The sequence below is a fragment of the Archocentrus centrarchus genome, chromosome 6 (assembly GCF_007364275.1).
Source record: "Archocentrus centrarchus isolate MPI-CPG fArcCen1 chromosome 6, fArcCen1, whole genome shotgun sequence".
NCBI classification, from domain to species: domain Eukaryota; kingdom Metazoa; phylum Chordata; class Actinopteri; order Cichliformes; family Cichlidae; genus Archocentrus; species Archocentrus centrarchus.
Genome location: NC_044351.1, coordinates 32549329 through 32565809, shown reverse-complemented (window position 1 = coordinate 32565809; position 16481 = coordinate 32549329). Strand labels below are relative to the sequence as shown.

The 16481-nt window shown below is 41.5% G+C and overlaps 1 protein-coding gene across 2 annotated transcripts in view; it reads left to right on the top strand.

Annotated features, from left to right (window-relative positions):
* jph3b (junctophilin 3b) overlaps window positions 1–16481 on the top strand; it is a 56722-nt gene continuing 40241 nt past the window's right edge. The window contains exons 1-2 of one of the 2 annotated variants that reach the window (XM_030731410.1): window positions 1–834; window positions 1385–1792. In XM_030731410.1, the coding sequence (XP_030587270.1) occupies window positions 1411–1792 (382 nt within the window). In that variant the 5' untranslated portion in view covers window positions 1–834; window positions 1385–1410. Of the gene's footprint in view, window positions 1793–16481 lie in introns of both variants that reach the window. The other variant, XM_030731409.1, reaches the window with a different exon arrangement.

The window sequence follows — 16481 nt, the reverse complement described above, 5'->3', positions numbered from 1 at the left end:
GGAGAAGAGATTGTAAGACCAAGACAGCAGGCAGGCTGTGCGTCAGCCGGCACTCCATAGGGAAACATGGAGATGAGCAGGGGATGCTGAAGAGGACAGAGCACACCTTAACAGGATCATACAGATGGATGATATTTCATCAAACAGGCAATCTGAAGGCAGCCCACGCAGAGGATAAACCACTTATGGACGCAGTGGATTAAAGACCTACAGACAGACTGAGAGAGAGAGAGAGAGAGAGGGAGGGAGAGGGGGAATAGAAGAAGAGAAATTAATCAGTTCAGTTATTTATTTTCATTGTCTGTGTGTGCGCACTTTCTGTCAGAATCGGTGTGTGTGTGTGCCTGCATACAGTCTATGCGTGCATAAGGCAGGAGACTGCATTGCTGCTCTCCGGCACCACAGGACAGACGAAACAGGCAGCCGAGCAGATTACCTTCTGTGTTTTTTCCTATTATTTCTGTCTCTCTCCCCCTCTCTCTATGCATGTGTGTGACTGGCTGTGCAGTAAAGCACAGTAAATGTGTGTGTGTGTGTTAAAGCTGAGAATGAAAGAAGAGAATGAAGTCTGAAGTGAGCCACAGAGTCTCACTTTAAATGTTTTTTTGTCTGATCATCAACAACAGGCTTGAAGAAAAAAATTCTGAGGAGGAGAATCTTTTTTCCTTTTCTTTCTCCTTATTTTATTGTCTTGGTCAGATATCATGTCATAGCTACAGCCGAAGCCTCGGTGCTGATCAGGGTGGCGTCTATGCTGGAGGCTTGGAGGTTTGAAGGGCCGCCACCGGGGAAACTTCTCGGCTCTACACCCCAGGGAGGTGGAGGCATCATCAGGTAGGAGGTGGCGGATTGAGTGGGTCTGAGCGGAAGGCAGGAGAGAGAGTAGGAGGAAGAGTTCTGCGTTTGTGTCGTAGACTGTGTGGGCAGGCCGATGGCAGGCCAGTGGAGCTGCCTGATGGTCTAAACTTCTGCTGAGAGGATAATGGCAGCTCTGGCCCTACTCTCCTCCTCTCTCACCTACATGTGCCACAGAGATATTGGGAAGTGCTAGCCAAAGCTACAAAGAGCCCACCAAGAGGATGGTGTGAACAGGAACGTGCTTTCCCAACAAGCCGGGAGACCCCTGACACAGCTGTGAGGGGCCACATTTTATTCTCCACCTCACTTCTCCTTCTTCTACGCCGAGCTAATAGGAAACAAAGAGCGGCCTGTCTTGATTTGTGTGGGAGTTTTCTCCCTCCCACTCCCACTCCCTCTTCCACCTCCTCACCCCTGCCCTCACAACCTCCAAACTCATCTCCATGGATTGGTTCTAGCACCAACCTGTCCTCTTTTCTCCCTTCTTTTTCTTTTTCTTTTCTTTTTCTTTTTGTCGAGGCTTCAGGGGAATTGCCAAGACCTGTTTCATGCATGTCCACTGGCGGCAGGTTCAACTTTGACGATGGGGGGTCATACTGCGGAGGGTGGGAGGAGGGCAAGGCGCATGGTCACGGGATCTGCACTGGACCCAAAGGCCAGGGCGAGTACTGTGGGTCCTGGGCCCATGGGTTTGAACTGCTGGGTGTCTACACTTGGCCCAGTGGGAACACCTACCAGGGCACCTGGGCTCAGGGCAAGCGGCATGGTGTGGGCGTTGAGAATAAAGGCCGCTGGGTGTACAAGGGCGAGTGGACGAATGGCTTTAAAGGACGCTATGGGGTGCGGGAGAGCACAGGGACAAGCGGGAAGTACGAAGGGACGTGGAACAATGGCCTGCAGGACGGATATGGAACAGAAACATACTCCGATGGAGGTAAGGACTATATACACAAGGACAGATGCATTGTGGGTGTTTTGGGAGTTGGTTTGTGTATGCCAGAAGGCATGTAAATATGTGTGAACCACTCAGTTCCTGTCAGTGAGTGATTCTCGACAACTGTCCTCTGTGAAATAACTTCTTACTGGTTAACGATTGACAGGCTCATAACAGATGTATAGTAGGAGGAGCTTTTCTAAAGGTCTTCTAGGGTCATCCTTTTTTCACACACACACACACATACTTACTCATGCTGAGGCAAGAGGTTGCACCAGGACAGCCTTTGAAAATTAACTTGCACTCATTTTTTTTTAATCTCTGATTCCTCCTTTCTCTGTCTTTCTCCTCCTCTTCTTCATGTCCTCCCAACCCTCAACCCTCAATTCAGCTGCTTGAGGACACTGTGTATTTAGAGGCCTTCAATTCAGGCCATGCAGTCTTAAGGGATGCGTGAAAGGTTAGAAGGACAGAGGAGGACATCAGCTCCCAAGTAACAAGTCCCAAAAACAGTGCTGAACAGAGGACAGATATTAAATTTGATGCACTTACAATTTCCCAATTTCCTGAAATTTGAACTAGTTTATATAGAAAAAAGTTTTTAGCCATTTTGCTCTTGACCTGACTGCAATACTTGCTTATATATGAAGAGACAGAAGGGAGATAAAAAATTTTTTTACTTGTCTTAATTAATTTGGATTGGTAAACTAAGGTGTTATCAGAATATATTGATTGTTAATGCATGCATTCTGTTAGACCAGAACTACTTGGAAGCCTTATATTTTTTTGGTGCTTCTTAAAGGCTAAGCAGGTATTTAAAACATTTTATTTCAGGTGCTGTAAGACTTCATTTTATCTGCCAAGCCAGAGAAAAAGTCACACAAAATACGTTAAATCTTTTCCCCCCGCCCACCATGTTTCAGGACCTCGGACAGTGTATAATTCCTTATCCGTGAATGGTGTTGGTTTAAAATACAGGCTACCAATCAGAAAGTAAAATCAATGTAGGAAACCAGGCAGAGGTCAGTCTGTGGTTCCCAAATGGTGTGCACCCCCCCCCCCCCCCCCCCTCTTCCCCCCTAGTTTAGGCCTTACAGTAATTTACCCTTCTTATTAAATCTGGCCCTAAGCATCTACAGTCATGTTAGTCACGTGTTATGATAAATGCTAAAGTTAGCATGCTGAAGCATTTATCACAGGGCTAATATGCAAATTCTAGGCAGGTTTAATGTTTATAATGCTTATCATACTTTATTAGCATGCTAATATGCTATCATTTACTGATTAGCACTAAACACAGTGGGGTGTGGCTTATTTCCCCAGTTTGGCTGGAATTCGATCATGAATAACTGTACTAAGATACATTTTAACTACAATTTTGATCCAAGGAATGAAAGTTATCACAGTTCATCTGTGGAGACTATGAATAACTGCACATAACATTTATAAGAGCCATTAGCGTGATCACAAATGCAGCCAAAATAACAACTAAAAAAGTCCATTAATTTGATAGGACTGCCAGATGAGCTGTTGGCCACTTAAATGGATGAAATTTGTCTGTGATTGTGTCTTGTTTTTATCCTTTGAGTATGTTAAAAAGCAAAACATGTAATTATGCATTTCATTATTCAGTTCAAAGCACCTTTCATTGGTAGAGTTTTCCAAATCAGCATCACAATTGTCTTGAAATTGAAATCAGTTGCACTTTGAGTCTCATAGACTTGAACTTAGTTCAGTTTCTGCTGGTGAGACACGCTCCACATGCCTCGAAACTGAAACACACATGCGTATACACTACATTGCATGCATGTGCAAAAACTGCACAGCCATGAAATCTGGTGGTATGTGTGTAAGTATAGAGCTGACAGTAGCATACGTGCCGCTAAAGCCTTGTTACATAACTCTACAACTACCAGGCCGTATTACGCTGCTCTTCACCACACACACAGTCCCGAGAAGCCCGATAAAATCCGCAGACCAGACTGGTTTCAGGTGTTGATTCGGTGCAGAGGAGGATAAGTCGGCTTGATAGATGACCAGACAGATGGAAGAGATGGACGGACTGACAGAGGGAGGCATAGATGAATCAACAGATGTACAGATGAATGGATCGCTTATATGATGAACAGATAATTGAGAGATGGCTCACTCAGTGGATAGATGATTATCATGATTGTTATGAGAGATACTCTCTAATCAGGAGTCGGGTGAGATCATTACAGAAAGAAAGAGAAAGACAAAAATGGGCCTCTCAGAGAGGGATACGTTGCAGAGTAACTGTAGCATTTGAACCCACATACAGTAAATGCAGCAGAGATTGGCCTAGTTACGAGTGTTTATCTAGCTCCAACAGTACACAGTGTCCTTATTATAACAGCATGCATCTGTCCTTTTTATAGATCTATGATGTCATAAAACTATTTGTTGATCTAATATGTTTTAATAGAGAAAGTAACTGATGATGATTAAGAGACAGAAATAAAAATCAGTAAATGATAAATAGTCAAATAACCAAAGAAGGAATGCCAACATAAATCTTTCCTTGCTGTGGCCGACCGTTTTCCTGACTTAAGTTGTGACTAATCAAGCTATACAAGCTATGTAGCATTTACAATCCTGCATCAGTGGCTCCATGGTGTAGTGATTAAAACTGGGAGGAGACATAAACCCAGCCTCAGACGATCGCAAGCTAGTGCGCTCCTAGTGCTGGCCCCAAATATCTGGGCTTTTATTTGATGGGTGTCTTATTTATTATTTATTTGTTTTCCTCAGCTAGTTGCCAATTTGGCTGCTACTAGTTTTGGGTTGGTATCATGAGTCCACACAATGTAACATGGCCCAGTTCATGGTGCAGCTTATTGAAGCAATAACTCCTCTGTGGGATCAAACCCCACAATATGGGCCAGCCTTTGCTCCCAGTATGCATTAATGAGCCACTGGTGCCCATGACCCTGTCGCTGGTTGTAAGGTTGTTCTTTCTTGGATGCTTTATTATTCATTCTTGGAAAAAAGGAAATTTTTTAATTGAAATGTGGTAGAAACTGCCTAGAAAAGAAATCCAAAGAAAGTGTACATATTCAAGGTATGAAAGATACAGATGAAAGATACAGTAGAGGCTATTCAGAGGACATGAGAGCAATGCCACCAGAAGCTAAAGAATACAAATAGTATTCACTGTAGAAGCTAAATGAATCTGTTAATTATTTTTCTCCTTTCATTCAAGTAGCAGTCAAAGGCTATGTGCTGAACTGTCACAGACCCAATCAGTGTCATGTACAGGGAGAATAGTTCGCATATTGCAGATGATGGCAGCAGGATGGAGGTTCTGTATGCCATGCACAGTTCTTTAGTGTTCTCGGATAATGGTGACATGAAACCAAAACTAACCTAATCAAGACAAGTTGGTGACACGTTTGTGTGGAAGATACGCCAACTTGTCTCGCTCACTACTTGCTGAGTGGTAATAAAACTCGACAAAAACTGGAAATGGAGAATATTCACCTTCAAAGTAAAAGTTGTACTTCAGTACTCCAATCAGGATGTTTCAAGAGCTGTAACTTTTACTTTGAGGGTGAACTATATCTGATATATTCTGGTTAGTGTGGCACTCACAGTTTCACTAATGCTCAGAGAGAAGCTGGCGAGTGTTTGTAGACATGCCAGAGTGCTAAAAGCAAACCACACTGGCAACGGCAGCAATCAGCTGGCAACCAAAGGAGGTTTTATGCCAAACGATGGCCAACCGTGTTGTCACACGTCCAAAATAGCGGACAGGTTAATGTCACATGGTTAGAGGTCATGTGACTGCAAAATGTCAACACAGTGTAACAAATTTTATTTTGGAGTTTTCAAAAAAAAAGGCCCTAAGTGGGTACCATCTTAGAAAACCTGAGACTCAAATCTCAGTCTTTTTGGAGTTAATACATCTTTCTGAATGCTAAATGAAGCGTGGACATGAGCATAAATTGTGTTACCTCTAACTGTTATTGCTTATTAAAACAGCTCTATTGTGATGTTAAATGTCTACCTAGATGCTGAAATAATTTTCCATCAGGGGTTTTCTGATATGGTCCATTACAGTTCGCTTTCACAGTAAAGCCTAGCTTCCAAACTCAGAGCTCTGTCATGTCCAGAGCAATATCAGCCAGGAGCCAAAGCATTCAAAGATGCTCTGCTGCCTACATGCTTTTGAAACATGCTGTGCAATTTGAGTCAGCTACATTTCCCCTCCAACTCCACCTGATGCCAAATTTCTAGGAAACACTCCTCCTCCGTCTTCACCGTGGCTGTTCAGCTTTTCTTCTCGTTACTCTCCCACTTCTGCCAACATCCCTCTCGCCTCTCCTCCCACCTCTGCGCTCCCTCCCTCACTTTGCTGCATTTCCACGGAGCCGCGCTTGTACAGTAGGGTTTCCATAGCAATGCTCACTGACATGCTGCAGGTCACCGTGTCACGAGGGACTCGATGCTCCTCGCTGCTATTGGCCGCCCAGCCGGCTCTACCGAGCCGTGATTGGCTGGTTTGGCCTTCCGGGCTAATGTTGTTTACTGAGATGAAGAGCTAAGCTGACTGATTACCAACCACATACAGGGAGGAAGAGAGAGGGAGTGAAGTAGAAAAATGAAAAGAGAGCAGCAGACAGATTCAGTAATCACTTAGTGAGAGTCAGAGTCACAAAGACAGATTACGGCTGTCACTGTGTACATCAGTGCTAACTGCTAGAGATTATTTAGCAGTAGTGGCTAATGTGTTATTGTCAGAGATGCACAAATTGACCTAAAAATTCCCTGTTCCAACCTATGTGAAGATTAAATGTTAAAAAGAGAAGGAAAAGTGGGAGAGAACTCATATCACCGTAGATGCTCAATCGCACGAGGTGCGCAGAAGCTCACAAGCATCCCCGAGCCTCCCTCTTGTCCTCCAGCTGTTGGCAAATATGCTAAAACTGAATTATAATTGTTCTAAATTAACATACCCTGCTAGCCTGCTAAAAGCTGCTATCATTGCTGTAATTATTCTCGCTTTGGCCATGTTATGTAAGCATAATAAATCCACATAATAAATAATAAATCCGCTTCTCTTGTTTAAACTCACCCAGCAACGATAGGTGGGCCGAATGAAATCAAAAACCTGTTTCCTTTGGCTCGCTGATTAGTGAGACATGCGTTTTGGAAGAAAAATAACAAGCGCTTTGTAAAAGACTATATTTGAGAGAATATATTTGCAGCTCATGTGGGAGGAAGCTCTTCGGCCAGAAGTGCCACTCTGCTTTCTATCACCCAGTCCGCCACGTAGTTAGTTCATGCCCTGTAGCAAGGCATGTAACCAGCATATAATAGACTTATTAAACAGAATTATCTTAGACATGGCCAAGATAATGCTCGAGGTCTCAGACAACCCTAACAGGCTTACAAACATGAGCACAGCTGAAATGTCCTGAGCCTTATCTTAATCCCTATCAGCTTCAGGACTGCTGTTTGCAGGAAAACCTTCACTTCTCGTCTTTGTGTGGAAGAGGGAAAAGGAAAAGCAGTTCATAAACAGTCTATAATTGTACTTCAGATGCTTTGACTATCCCAAAGACATAAGTCATCAAAAGGAACCGCATACTCAAACAGCCCTATCCTTGCCGTTGATTCTAGCTGGTCAGTCAGCTATAGATTTATGTCGCTCCTTATTTTTTCCCCTTTTTTGGAGAGTAAGACATAAACATTTGGAGACCCGAAAAGTCCAAACCAGGAGATTAGAGGGTTAGTGGTGATGTACATAATCTTCAGGAGTTTGTTTTTTATCCAGTGTGTTATTATATTTTGTGTAAGTGTGAGCTTTAGACTGTTGAGTTTTTCTTTCCACTTGTTGTATAGTACCGTCATCGTTTACTATTTTTTTTTACACCTGTATAATATTTAGCTTCATTTTCGCTCACTCTTTGGTTAGTTTTAGGTACTATACTAATACTTTGTTAGGTTTGGAAAAAAGATCCTTTTTTGGGTTTAGTTACACCCACAAATCACTGCTACTTTCAGCGGTCACCATCATCAATAAAAAACTAATGACCCACTTCCACTGGCAGCCATACATGCACATGCCATAACAATCCTTCCACCATGATTGACAAATAATGTGGTGTGCATCCCATCATGAGCTGTTTCTATCCTTCTCCATACTTTTCCTCTTCTCAGTATTCTGGTATGAGAACGTCTTGGTTTCATCTGTCCAAAGATTTTTTTCTTGAACCGTGCTGCATCTTTTTAATGTTTTCTGTTAACGTCTAATCCAGCCTTCTTGTTGGGTGTAACCAGTGGTTCTTGTTTTAAACCCTCTGTATTCACATTCATTAAGGTGTCTCTTGATTGAAGACCTTGACAACGATAGGCTTACCTCTTCAAGAGTGTTCTGTACTTGGTTGGATATGTTTTTCTTAACCATGGAAATAATTCTGTCATCAGGCGCTTTAGTTGTCTTCTGTGGTCTTTCAGGTGTTGCTGAGTGGGCTGGTGCTGTCTCTCTGATAGTCTTATTTGGGTTTTTCAGTCTCTGGCGGACTGATCCCCGACTATCGAGACTACCGGGAGGAGGCCCTGGGGCAGACCCAGGACACGCTGGAGAGATTATATCTCTCAGCTGGCCTGGGAACACCTTGGGGTCCCCCCGGATGAGCTGGAGGAGGTGGCTGGTGAAAGGGAGGTCTGGGCTTTTCTGCTTAGGCTGCTGCCCCCGTGACCTGAACCCGGATAAGTGGAAGAAAATGGATGGATGGAGGGTTTTTCAGTTCAAGGGAACAGCTACCAAATGCAAGTTCAACACCTAGAATCAGATCTCTTATCTACCCAGCTGTAGCTATTACAGAAAAGGTTCTCACCACATTAGTACAAGTTGACAAGTTAGGTTCAAATTCCAAATTGTTGCCAGCAAGAACAGAAAACTCTATGGACATGTTTTTGAGTTGCCTGTCAGTTGCCGATGAATGCTTTAAACTGCCCGGCAGAAAGCTGTAGTCCATTCTTGCTCAGTGGTGATACAGCATGCCGGTTAGTACAGGATCTATTCTTTGTGAAACCCAGTGGAGCTGAATGATGACTAATTCCTTTATTCTGTGCAAGATGATCCCGTTAAGCACTTTGCCTGGTATGGATAGGATTGTAATCCCACGGTAGCATGCACAGTTGATGAGGTCACCTCACCCCTTTGCTATATTGGCATAAAAGAAAAAGCATCTTCACCATGTTGCTGGTAGGTCTCGATCCCTTTCCGGATTTCTTCTTTTATTTATTTATGACCTTTGCTGCTTATCCCCTCCAGTATTTCTTGTTTCACTGCTCTTTTGGGCTTCTTTTACTTGTCTGGTATTTTTAGGAGCTCTGCTTTTTTTTTTTTTTGATGCTCTTTTTCATTGAGCTGTTGTCATCAATGTATTGTCTTATTTAGCATTTCTTTTCTCAAAAAAGTAAAACTATGTTCTGTGAGTTACTCTCAATATTCTAAGAAAAATCAACTCAAAAGATATATATATATATATATATATATATATATATATATATATATATATATATACTAAATTTTTTTTAATGAGAAATCAAGACATCTGTTTGAGCTTAAGGATGCACAGGGGCATTTGTTTGATTACAAGTTCCAACCCATTCATAGTTGGACACACTATTGCTGTGAAATGACATAAGTGTGGACACTTTTAAATGTGCAGCTCATCAGCATGCCATCATGTTGTCATCGGTCTTTTTCATGAAATTTTTGAGTAGATAAATAATCCTCAAATGGCAATCTGAAAGCCTCAGACAGAAAAAAAGGGGGCCCGAGCAAAATCTCTTAAACGGATAATGGTCCCGCACAGTGATTTACGCAGGGAGAGGTTTAGCTTTGAACAGACTTTCCTTGCTTTCAGTGTTCAGTGATTTGACCATAGTTTAGCATGTTGTGCATGTGCATGCCTGACTGTTTATCCTGCCTATCTCTTTGGCTTATTGCCCGTCAGTTTTCTTGTCTACCTGTGTTTAGTCACCATCTGACTGTCCTTCTGTTTGTGCACTCGCTGATGTGTCTGTGCATCAGGTCCTCAGAGCTCTCTCTCTTTGTCCCTTCAGCAGTTTTTTCACCACAGTTTGCTTAATTTCATATCAAATAATATACAGTATCAATTGATAGTTATTTCAATGAGTGCACAAGATTTAATTCTTTCCCTTAAGTTTATTTTTTAAGTCAAAAACACCAATAAAAGTTGGAAAGAATCTACTTCCCCAGCTTTTGATTTCCCATAAAGAAAGTTTCCTTGTTATTTTACTTTTTCTTTTTTCTTTTCTAGGGTCATTACTATCATGTGCCTTCTCTAAAACCAAAACAATCCATCTGCAGGCTTTGGCTTATGTAATGGGTGAAGTTTGATGTTTGCAGTGAGGATTAATGGTGCCGACTAAATCATGAAAACTCTAAATATCTTTCTTGGAAGTTTGCCCCACACCGTTGTTGATGCGTTACTAACTGGGCAGACGGAGTCTGGCCTAGAAGCACTTGGGGTGGGGCAGTGCTACACGAACAGCAACTGCCTGGGCTGGAAAAAAAAAAAAAAAAGCTGATGCTAAAATGCTGAAAACTGCAGTTCATCCAGTGGCCACTTGAGGCTTACTCTAAAAGTTAGTCACTCTGCATAGCCTCTAATGTGAAAATGACCAACTTTACAGCAGAAAAAATATGTCAACAGATTGGCACATAAAACAATTTTTGTCTCCACATTGATTTTCACTCTTCACGATAACAGGGAGCAAACTGTTATATTACTGACCCATTTAAATTTCAGTGAAGCTTATTGTTATGCATTATTAGGGGAATGTCCAGCACAGGCAGCTGTAGAAACTGTCTGCTAGGCTTCAGTTAGCTTGAATAAGGCCTCAGTCACACAGGCCTAGAGAACAGTTGGTGACCATCTAGCAGCCTCTGGTCACTAGGGAAAAATTTAGCAACCTGTTGGTGAGTGGTTGCTGGAGGTCACTGGCTGTCGCAAAGAGGTTGCTGCACCAAAAACCTCCTTTTGATTGCCCTGGATGCTAGCAGTTTGCTACAGTTGTCTGTACTTTGTTTCTGAAATTACTCTCCAAGTTGTAGTGAAACTTGAAAAAGTGCAAAGCAAGTGGAGAACGTTGGTCTTCAATGTAAAAGTTGTGCCTCAGTGCTGTAACCAACACATTTCAAAAGTGCACACACGTAGAGGTGGCGACAGGTGAATCTAGCTCTAACCGTCCATGGCTCTGGATCAGGAGGTAGAGTTTTGATGTCCAAGTCGCTGCCACATCCTGGACAGTGGATTTCCACCTTACAGTTAGACTTTAAATGCCATGCATTTTAGAGTGCAGGGGGCTCCTTGTGGATGGAATACTTTTTGTTAATGTCAACTCGTTTTTCTGTATTTTGCTTTTGCTCAGAGTTAACTGCTTATCTTTTGTTGACTGAAATAGGCAGCCTGATTTTATCATGTTTTACTTTGTATTTGCCTGTTCTGTCAAGGTAGCGCAACCTTGGATTGTAGCCCTCGCTCTTTGCAGAGTCTATCTCTAAAAGAAGGTCCCTGAGGACATGTAGTAGATGAGAATCCTTGTTTGACATCTTAGGAAATGATCGACCGTGCCAAATAGAGCCTTTTCCAGTGCTTCTCGGGAGCCATAGCATTCTTCCAGTCTCTCCCACACTTTAGCCTGAAAGTGTAGGAAATATTGTCGACATGCACTGCATGTAGATGTTTTGCACATTGTGAGGATTTGTTACCAAACTTGCCACTGACTCTTGAAAGCCCACCACTGGGTAGGTCACATCTGGCGAAAAATCTTGTAAGGTCAGACTAAAATCAGAGTCTTCGTGTGGAGAAGTTTGAGGTCCAAAACATGATGGGGTTTTGAGCACTGTGGAAACACTTTCATTCCTATCACTGTGGTGAGGTAGAGATGTGTTGAGTCTGTTACCGGGGTCAGACTTGTCTTTTTTTTTTTGTTGGGTGGTAAAAATGTGGAGCACACTGCTGTGGCCTGTGGCTTCATATGTTCATGTGGCATTGATTTGTCATTTTGGAGAAACTGATTTTTAACCTATTCACTAGTTCGCTCTAAAAGATCTACTGCAAGGGAGAGGTTTACACTCATGTGTCCCCCTTCAGTTTCACTTGCTGCAACCTCATAGACACTGGCTTCAGCGAGAGCTGCCTCTGCATCACGTTGCTGATGAAGCACTTCTACAGTTGCCTTCAAAAATGTTTCCTCCAGTTTAGGTTCTGCTCTCTCATTTCTGTTTCATTTTGAGTGAATTTTGCTTTTGTTCTTGCAGCTTCTGCTTTTGCCCAAGCACTGACTGTAGCCATGCTTGCTGATGACTTACTGGAAGTCTCTGCTGATTTAGAAATGTGAGTCCATACAGATGTAGCTTTGGAATCTGCCTTCTGAGACATTTTCAGATACTGTGTAAGGCTGATTTGCATATCTGTCCACCTGAGATTTGCTGCTTTAGATGGAATTTGCCTTTTTACTGTTTTGGCCTTACTGATCTAAGCACAACTAAGCAGACAGATATCTCTCCAATAAGTGGCAGGTGTATTGTCTTCTTTAACAAATTCCCTTCAAAATGGTGACAGAGTAAAACTGAAACAAATTAACTAAACAATTTTTTTTTCCAGACACTCACTGGTGTATATCACCATATAACCAAAGGCAAACACACTGTAAACATAAATGATGTAACAGAAAGTCTGCTAAATAAATGCTGCCCAAGTATGGTTTAGATATGAAGAGTGCTAAATAGCATCACAAAACAAATGCATTTAAGTTACACATCTGAAATGTTCACAGAATACAAAGCAGACACGGCACACTAAAAACCTAAAGTTGCATAGCTACTGTATGCAGTCTCTTTGTGAAAATTAATCTTCCATAAAAAAAGTCACAAACATACTTAAAGTACCAAAAATGATCATCAAAATTCTCTTAAAACAACCTAAACTCAATGATTTAAAATACTTACTGGCAGTACTTTGCATAAAGCAACAGAGAAGGATGGATTTAGACTGAACAATTATGACTCAAGTGTGAGCGCGCATTTGAGTTACTTCCTGTTTCTGGCTTTGCTAAGTCCAGATTGGCTGCTGCGACACATAAAATATGAGCACAGAATCTACTGGTGACATTTAATCTACGTAAACACAGCGACCGTTCTCCTTTTTCACTTTTTGCAGTTTCACTGCTGCTTTGCAAGTAGTGGCAACCTGCTAGAGACCAAAGCAGTCAAGGTGTTTCGCAGTTTGGTGCAAAGTTGTGCACCTCTTTGTGACCAAATTCATGCTTGTGACTGCCAGCAACCTCCAGCAACCACTTACAAATGGTAAGGGAATATACATCTTTCCCTCATGACCAATGTTTGCCAGATGGTTGCCGACAGGTCTGTAGGCCTGTGTGACTGAGGCCTAGCTGGATGAACTCCCTGCTTTTTTTGTGGTGTTGGTGCCTTGAAACATTTTCTTAAAGCAACTAACTAATAAATTGCAGGCTATGACTTGCTGTGGAGTTAATTGGACAAATAGTCCATCGAAGAAGTCTTCATTCAAACACTGTCAGACTGCATATTACTCATACAGTCTATGAATACACCTTGTTAACTGAGCCAGCTGGCCTTAGCTCATAATTTAACACTCCACCCTCTCACCTTCACTTCTAGATCTATAAAACAACAATATGATGGCAACCAAAAATAGTAGCTTACCAACCAATGGATAGTTTCACAGTGTCCATCTGTTATTTACAGTCTACGGTGCTAAAACATCATTAGCACTTTTGATTATTAGGGAGTATATGAAAATATGGTGAGAAGAGGGTCAGTAATGAGGGAAGTTTTACTTTTCTTCCTTTTCATTTTGCTAAAGGAAGTCTGACGAGTTTTCACTAATTTGTGTCACCACCTTTATTATCATTATTGTAACATTATTATCATTATTATGCTAACAAAGAATCCTTCATAAGTACAGACAGTCTGTAACATAAAGGAAAATGTTTGATAAACTTGGCCTTGTCTCGTCTTATGCTATTCTCCCTCTCTGTCTCTCTTATATACACAAGGGCAAGTGCTGACATGGTGAAACAACACATTTATAATTCATACAATAACCAGTTTGAGCTCTTTCTCAGCTTGTCTTGCTCCATGTTTTCTTTTTGCAAGTGCTGTGCATCACAAATCAATACTTTGAGGTGTAAAGTAGTCTGCTATGCAATAATGTGGATACACAACAACCACAGACTAACAATCACAGATGTGTGGCTGAATATTGAAGTCTATTTTTTTTGCGTGTACAGCAATACTTTAAAGATTTCTCTTGGCTCTGAATGAACTTCAGACCTGATAAGACACAGGGTTTTTAACCCAGAAACAGAGGACAGACACGCACATTTGTTAAAGAGACAATTATGAATTCAGCCTGGGGGCTGGCGCGTGATCAGATCGCTGTGACTCTGTGATGTTTCCGCAGCTTTGATCTCGGTGTGTTAACTCTTTCCGCACAGCTGCCTTGTCCTTGTTGCAGCAGTCGCAACGAGTCCGTGCTTTGCGTGTGCTTCCTGTTGGCTTCCAGGCAGAATCAGTGAAATTGTTTTGGCGTGGGAGCTGTGAAGCAGATACTCCTTGCAACTGTACTCCAGAGTTTGAGTCGTTTTTTGAGTTTTTTTTTTTTCAGTGCAGCTATGACAGGATAACCCAATCTAATGTATTTTCTTTCAGAAAACTCCTATATGGTTACCCACTCCACTTGCTTTCAACTAAGACTGTATACAGGTCCGATGTTGCAGGAAAATCACTGCCAGCTGCCTACACTGTATTTTTCAGCACCATGGATAGCGACAGGCAGACTGAGGGTGGTACACACTTCCAAGAAATCATGAAAAAGCTCAAACCCAAATACTGCTTCACATATATTTATTCTTTTACACACTCAGTTGCCACTTTCTTTGGTACACCTAGCTGCAACTAACACAGTACAGCAGCCCTTGATAACTCCTACATCCTTGAAGATTTTAATGTTTAGTTTCTGTTAGTGTTTTAAAGAGTGTCTGATTCAACTTAATGTGCATTTTTGAAGCTGCTGTGATCTCATATTGTTTTATACTGAATGCTTTTTTTCAGTATTTACAGAAAATTTTACTGCATTTAAATGTAGTGGACAAAATGTGTGAATCACTTTAGCTAATAATAATCCAATACATGAGATAAATACACATTCATACATGTGTGGGGGCATGCAAAACTGTGTAAAACATTCACGTTTTCTTGATTCCTGTACTGATTGTGTGCAGTGTTGTGCATGCATTGAGCTTGGCAGCACGATGGTGGAGCTTAGTGCTGTCACTTGACAGCAAGAAGGTTCCTGATTCAAACCCAGTCTGGGGCCTTTCTGTGTGGAGTTTGCATGTTCTCCCTGTACCTGTGTGGGCTTCCTCCAATAGTCCAAAGACATGCATGTGAGCTTGATTGGTTAAGTGCAGCACATAGAATAAAGTGCTGAGTTAATGGGTGGTTAAAATATGACTTGTGTCCAAAAGCAGCACTTTGAGTGGTCAGTAAGACTAGAAAAGAAGTATATAAGTGCATGAAATTATAGTGCGTTACACTAAATGTCCCAAACTATGTTTCTGTGTTAAGGTAGCCATAAAACTTTCAGTGTGTAACTGCTGGTTTATGCTTCTGTGTTAAATCTGCAGTTACAGTGTGCTGTAACAGCAAACCCTCTCCAAACTCTACACAGTAACCTGACATGCACCAGACTAGAAAAGTAATTACACATCATATCGACGCAGCCCACACGGTATAAATTACTGGGAATGCCATCAGCTACTTCCTGACTGTACAGAGATTCACAGCAGAAGTCTAAATTAAGCTTAAAAAGTGTAGATGTGTTTAGATCTATGCTGCATACAAATCTCTATAAACAGGCGGGCAGAAAGTTCTGAATCTGTGATCAAGATTTTGGTACTGTGAATGTTTTGTTTCCATTTGCAAAAGGAAAAGAGGACCTCAAATTCAAAATCAAAACTTTTGATCATTATCTCATGATTTAGGCTTTAAGACTGTACTACATGCTACCTATTGTACACCATATACTTCATATTTGTAACATACAATCTTTGGTAGAAGTATCCTATTTTCCCATTTACTCATACAATTAACTTAAAGGGATAGTTCAGTATTTTGGGAAAATCACCAATTTGCTCTCTTGCACTCTCATGTTTGTGTGATCGATGCAAATCTATAGTCAGCTTTGCCAGACTAGAAACAATGTCAGTGTGGTAAGGTAATAAAATACAGTAGTTCAACAGCTGACAACTTAAGTATAAAATGCTCAATTGCTGTTTGTTATTTTGCTTATTTATAAAAGACACATGCCTGAGTATTCCTTTTCCATGAACAATATCGTCACTCTAAGCGGGTATGAATGAAAGCATAAGGTATGATGAGTAAGAACCTGTGGGTGAAGCCTACAGCTTCATATTCTCATTTAGCTCTCAGCAAGAAAGGAAACAAGTGGAACTACTGAGAAATACTAATACAATAAATAAATCAATACATGTTTTGTGACTGTGAACAGTTATGCCTATTGGAGTACAGGAGCAGCGCCGTCAAAATTTAATTTAATAGTCATACTTTTTGATTTTGGAT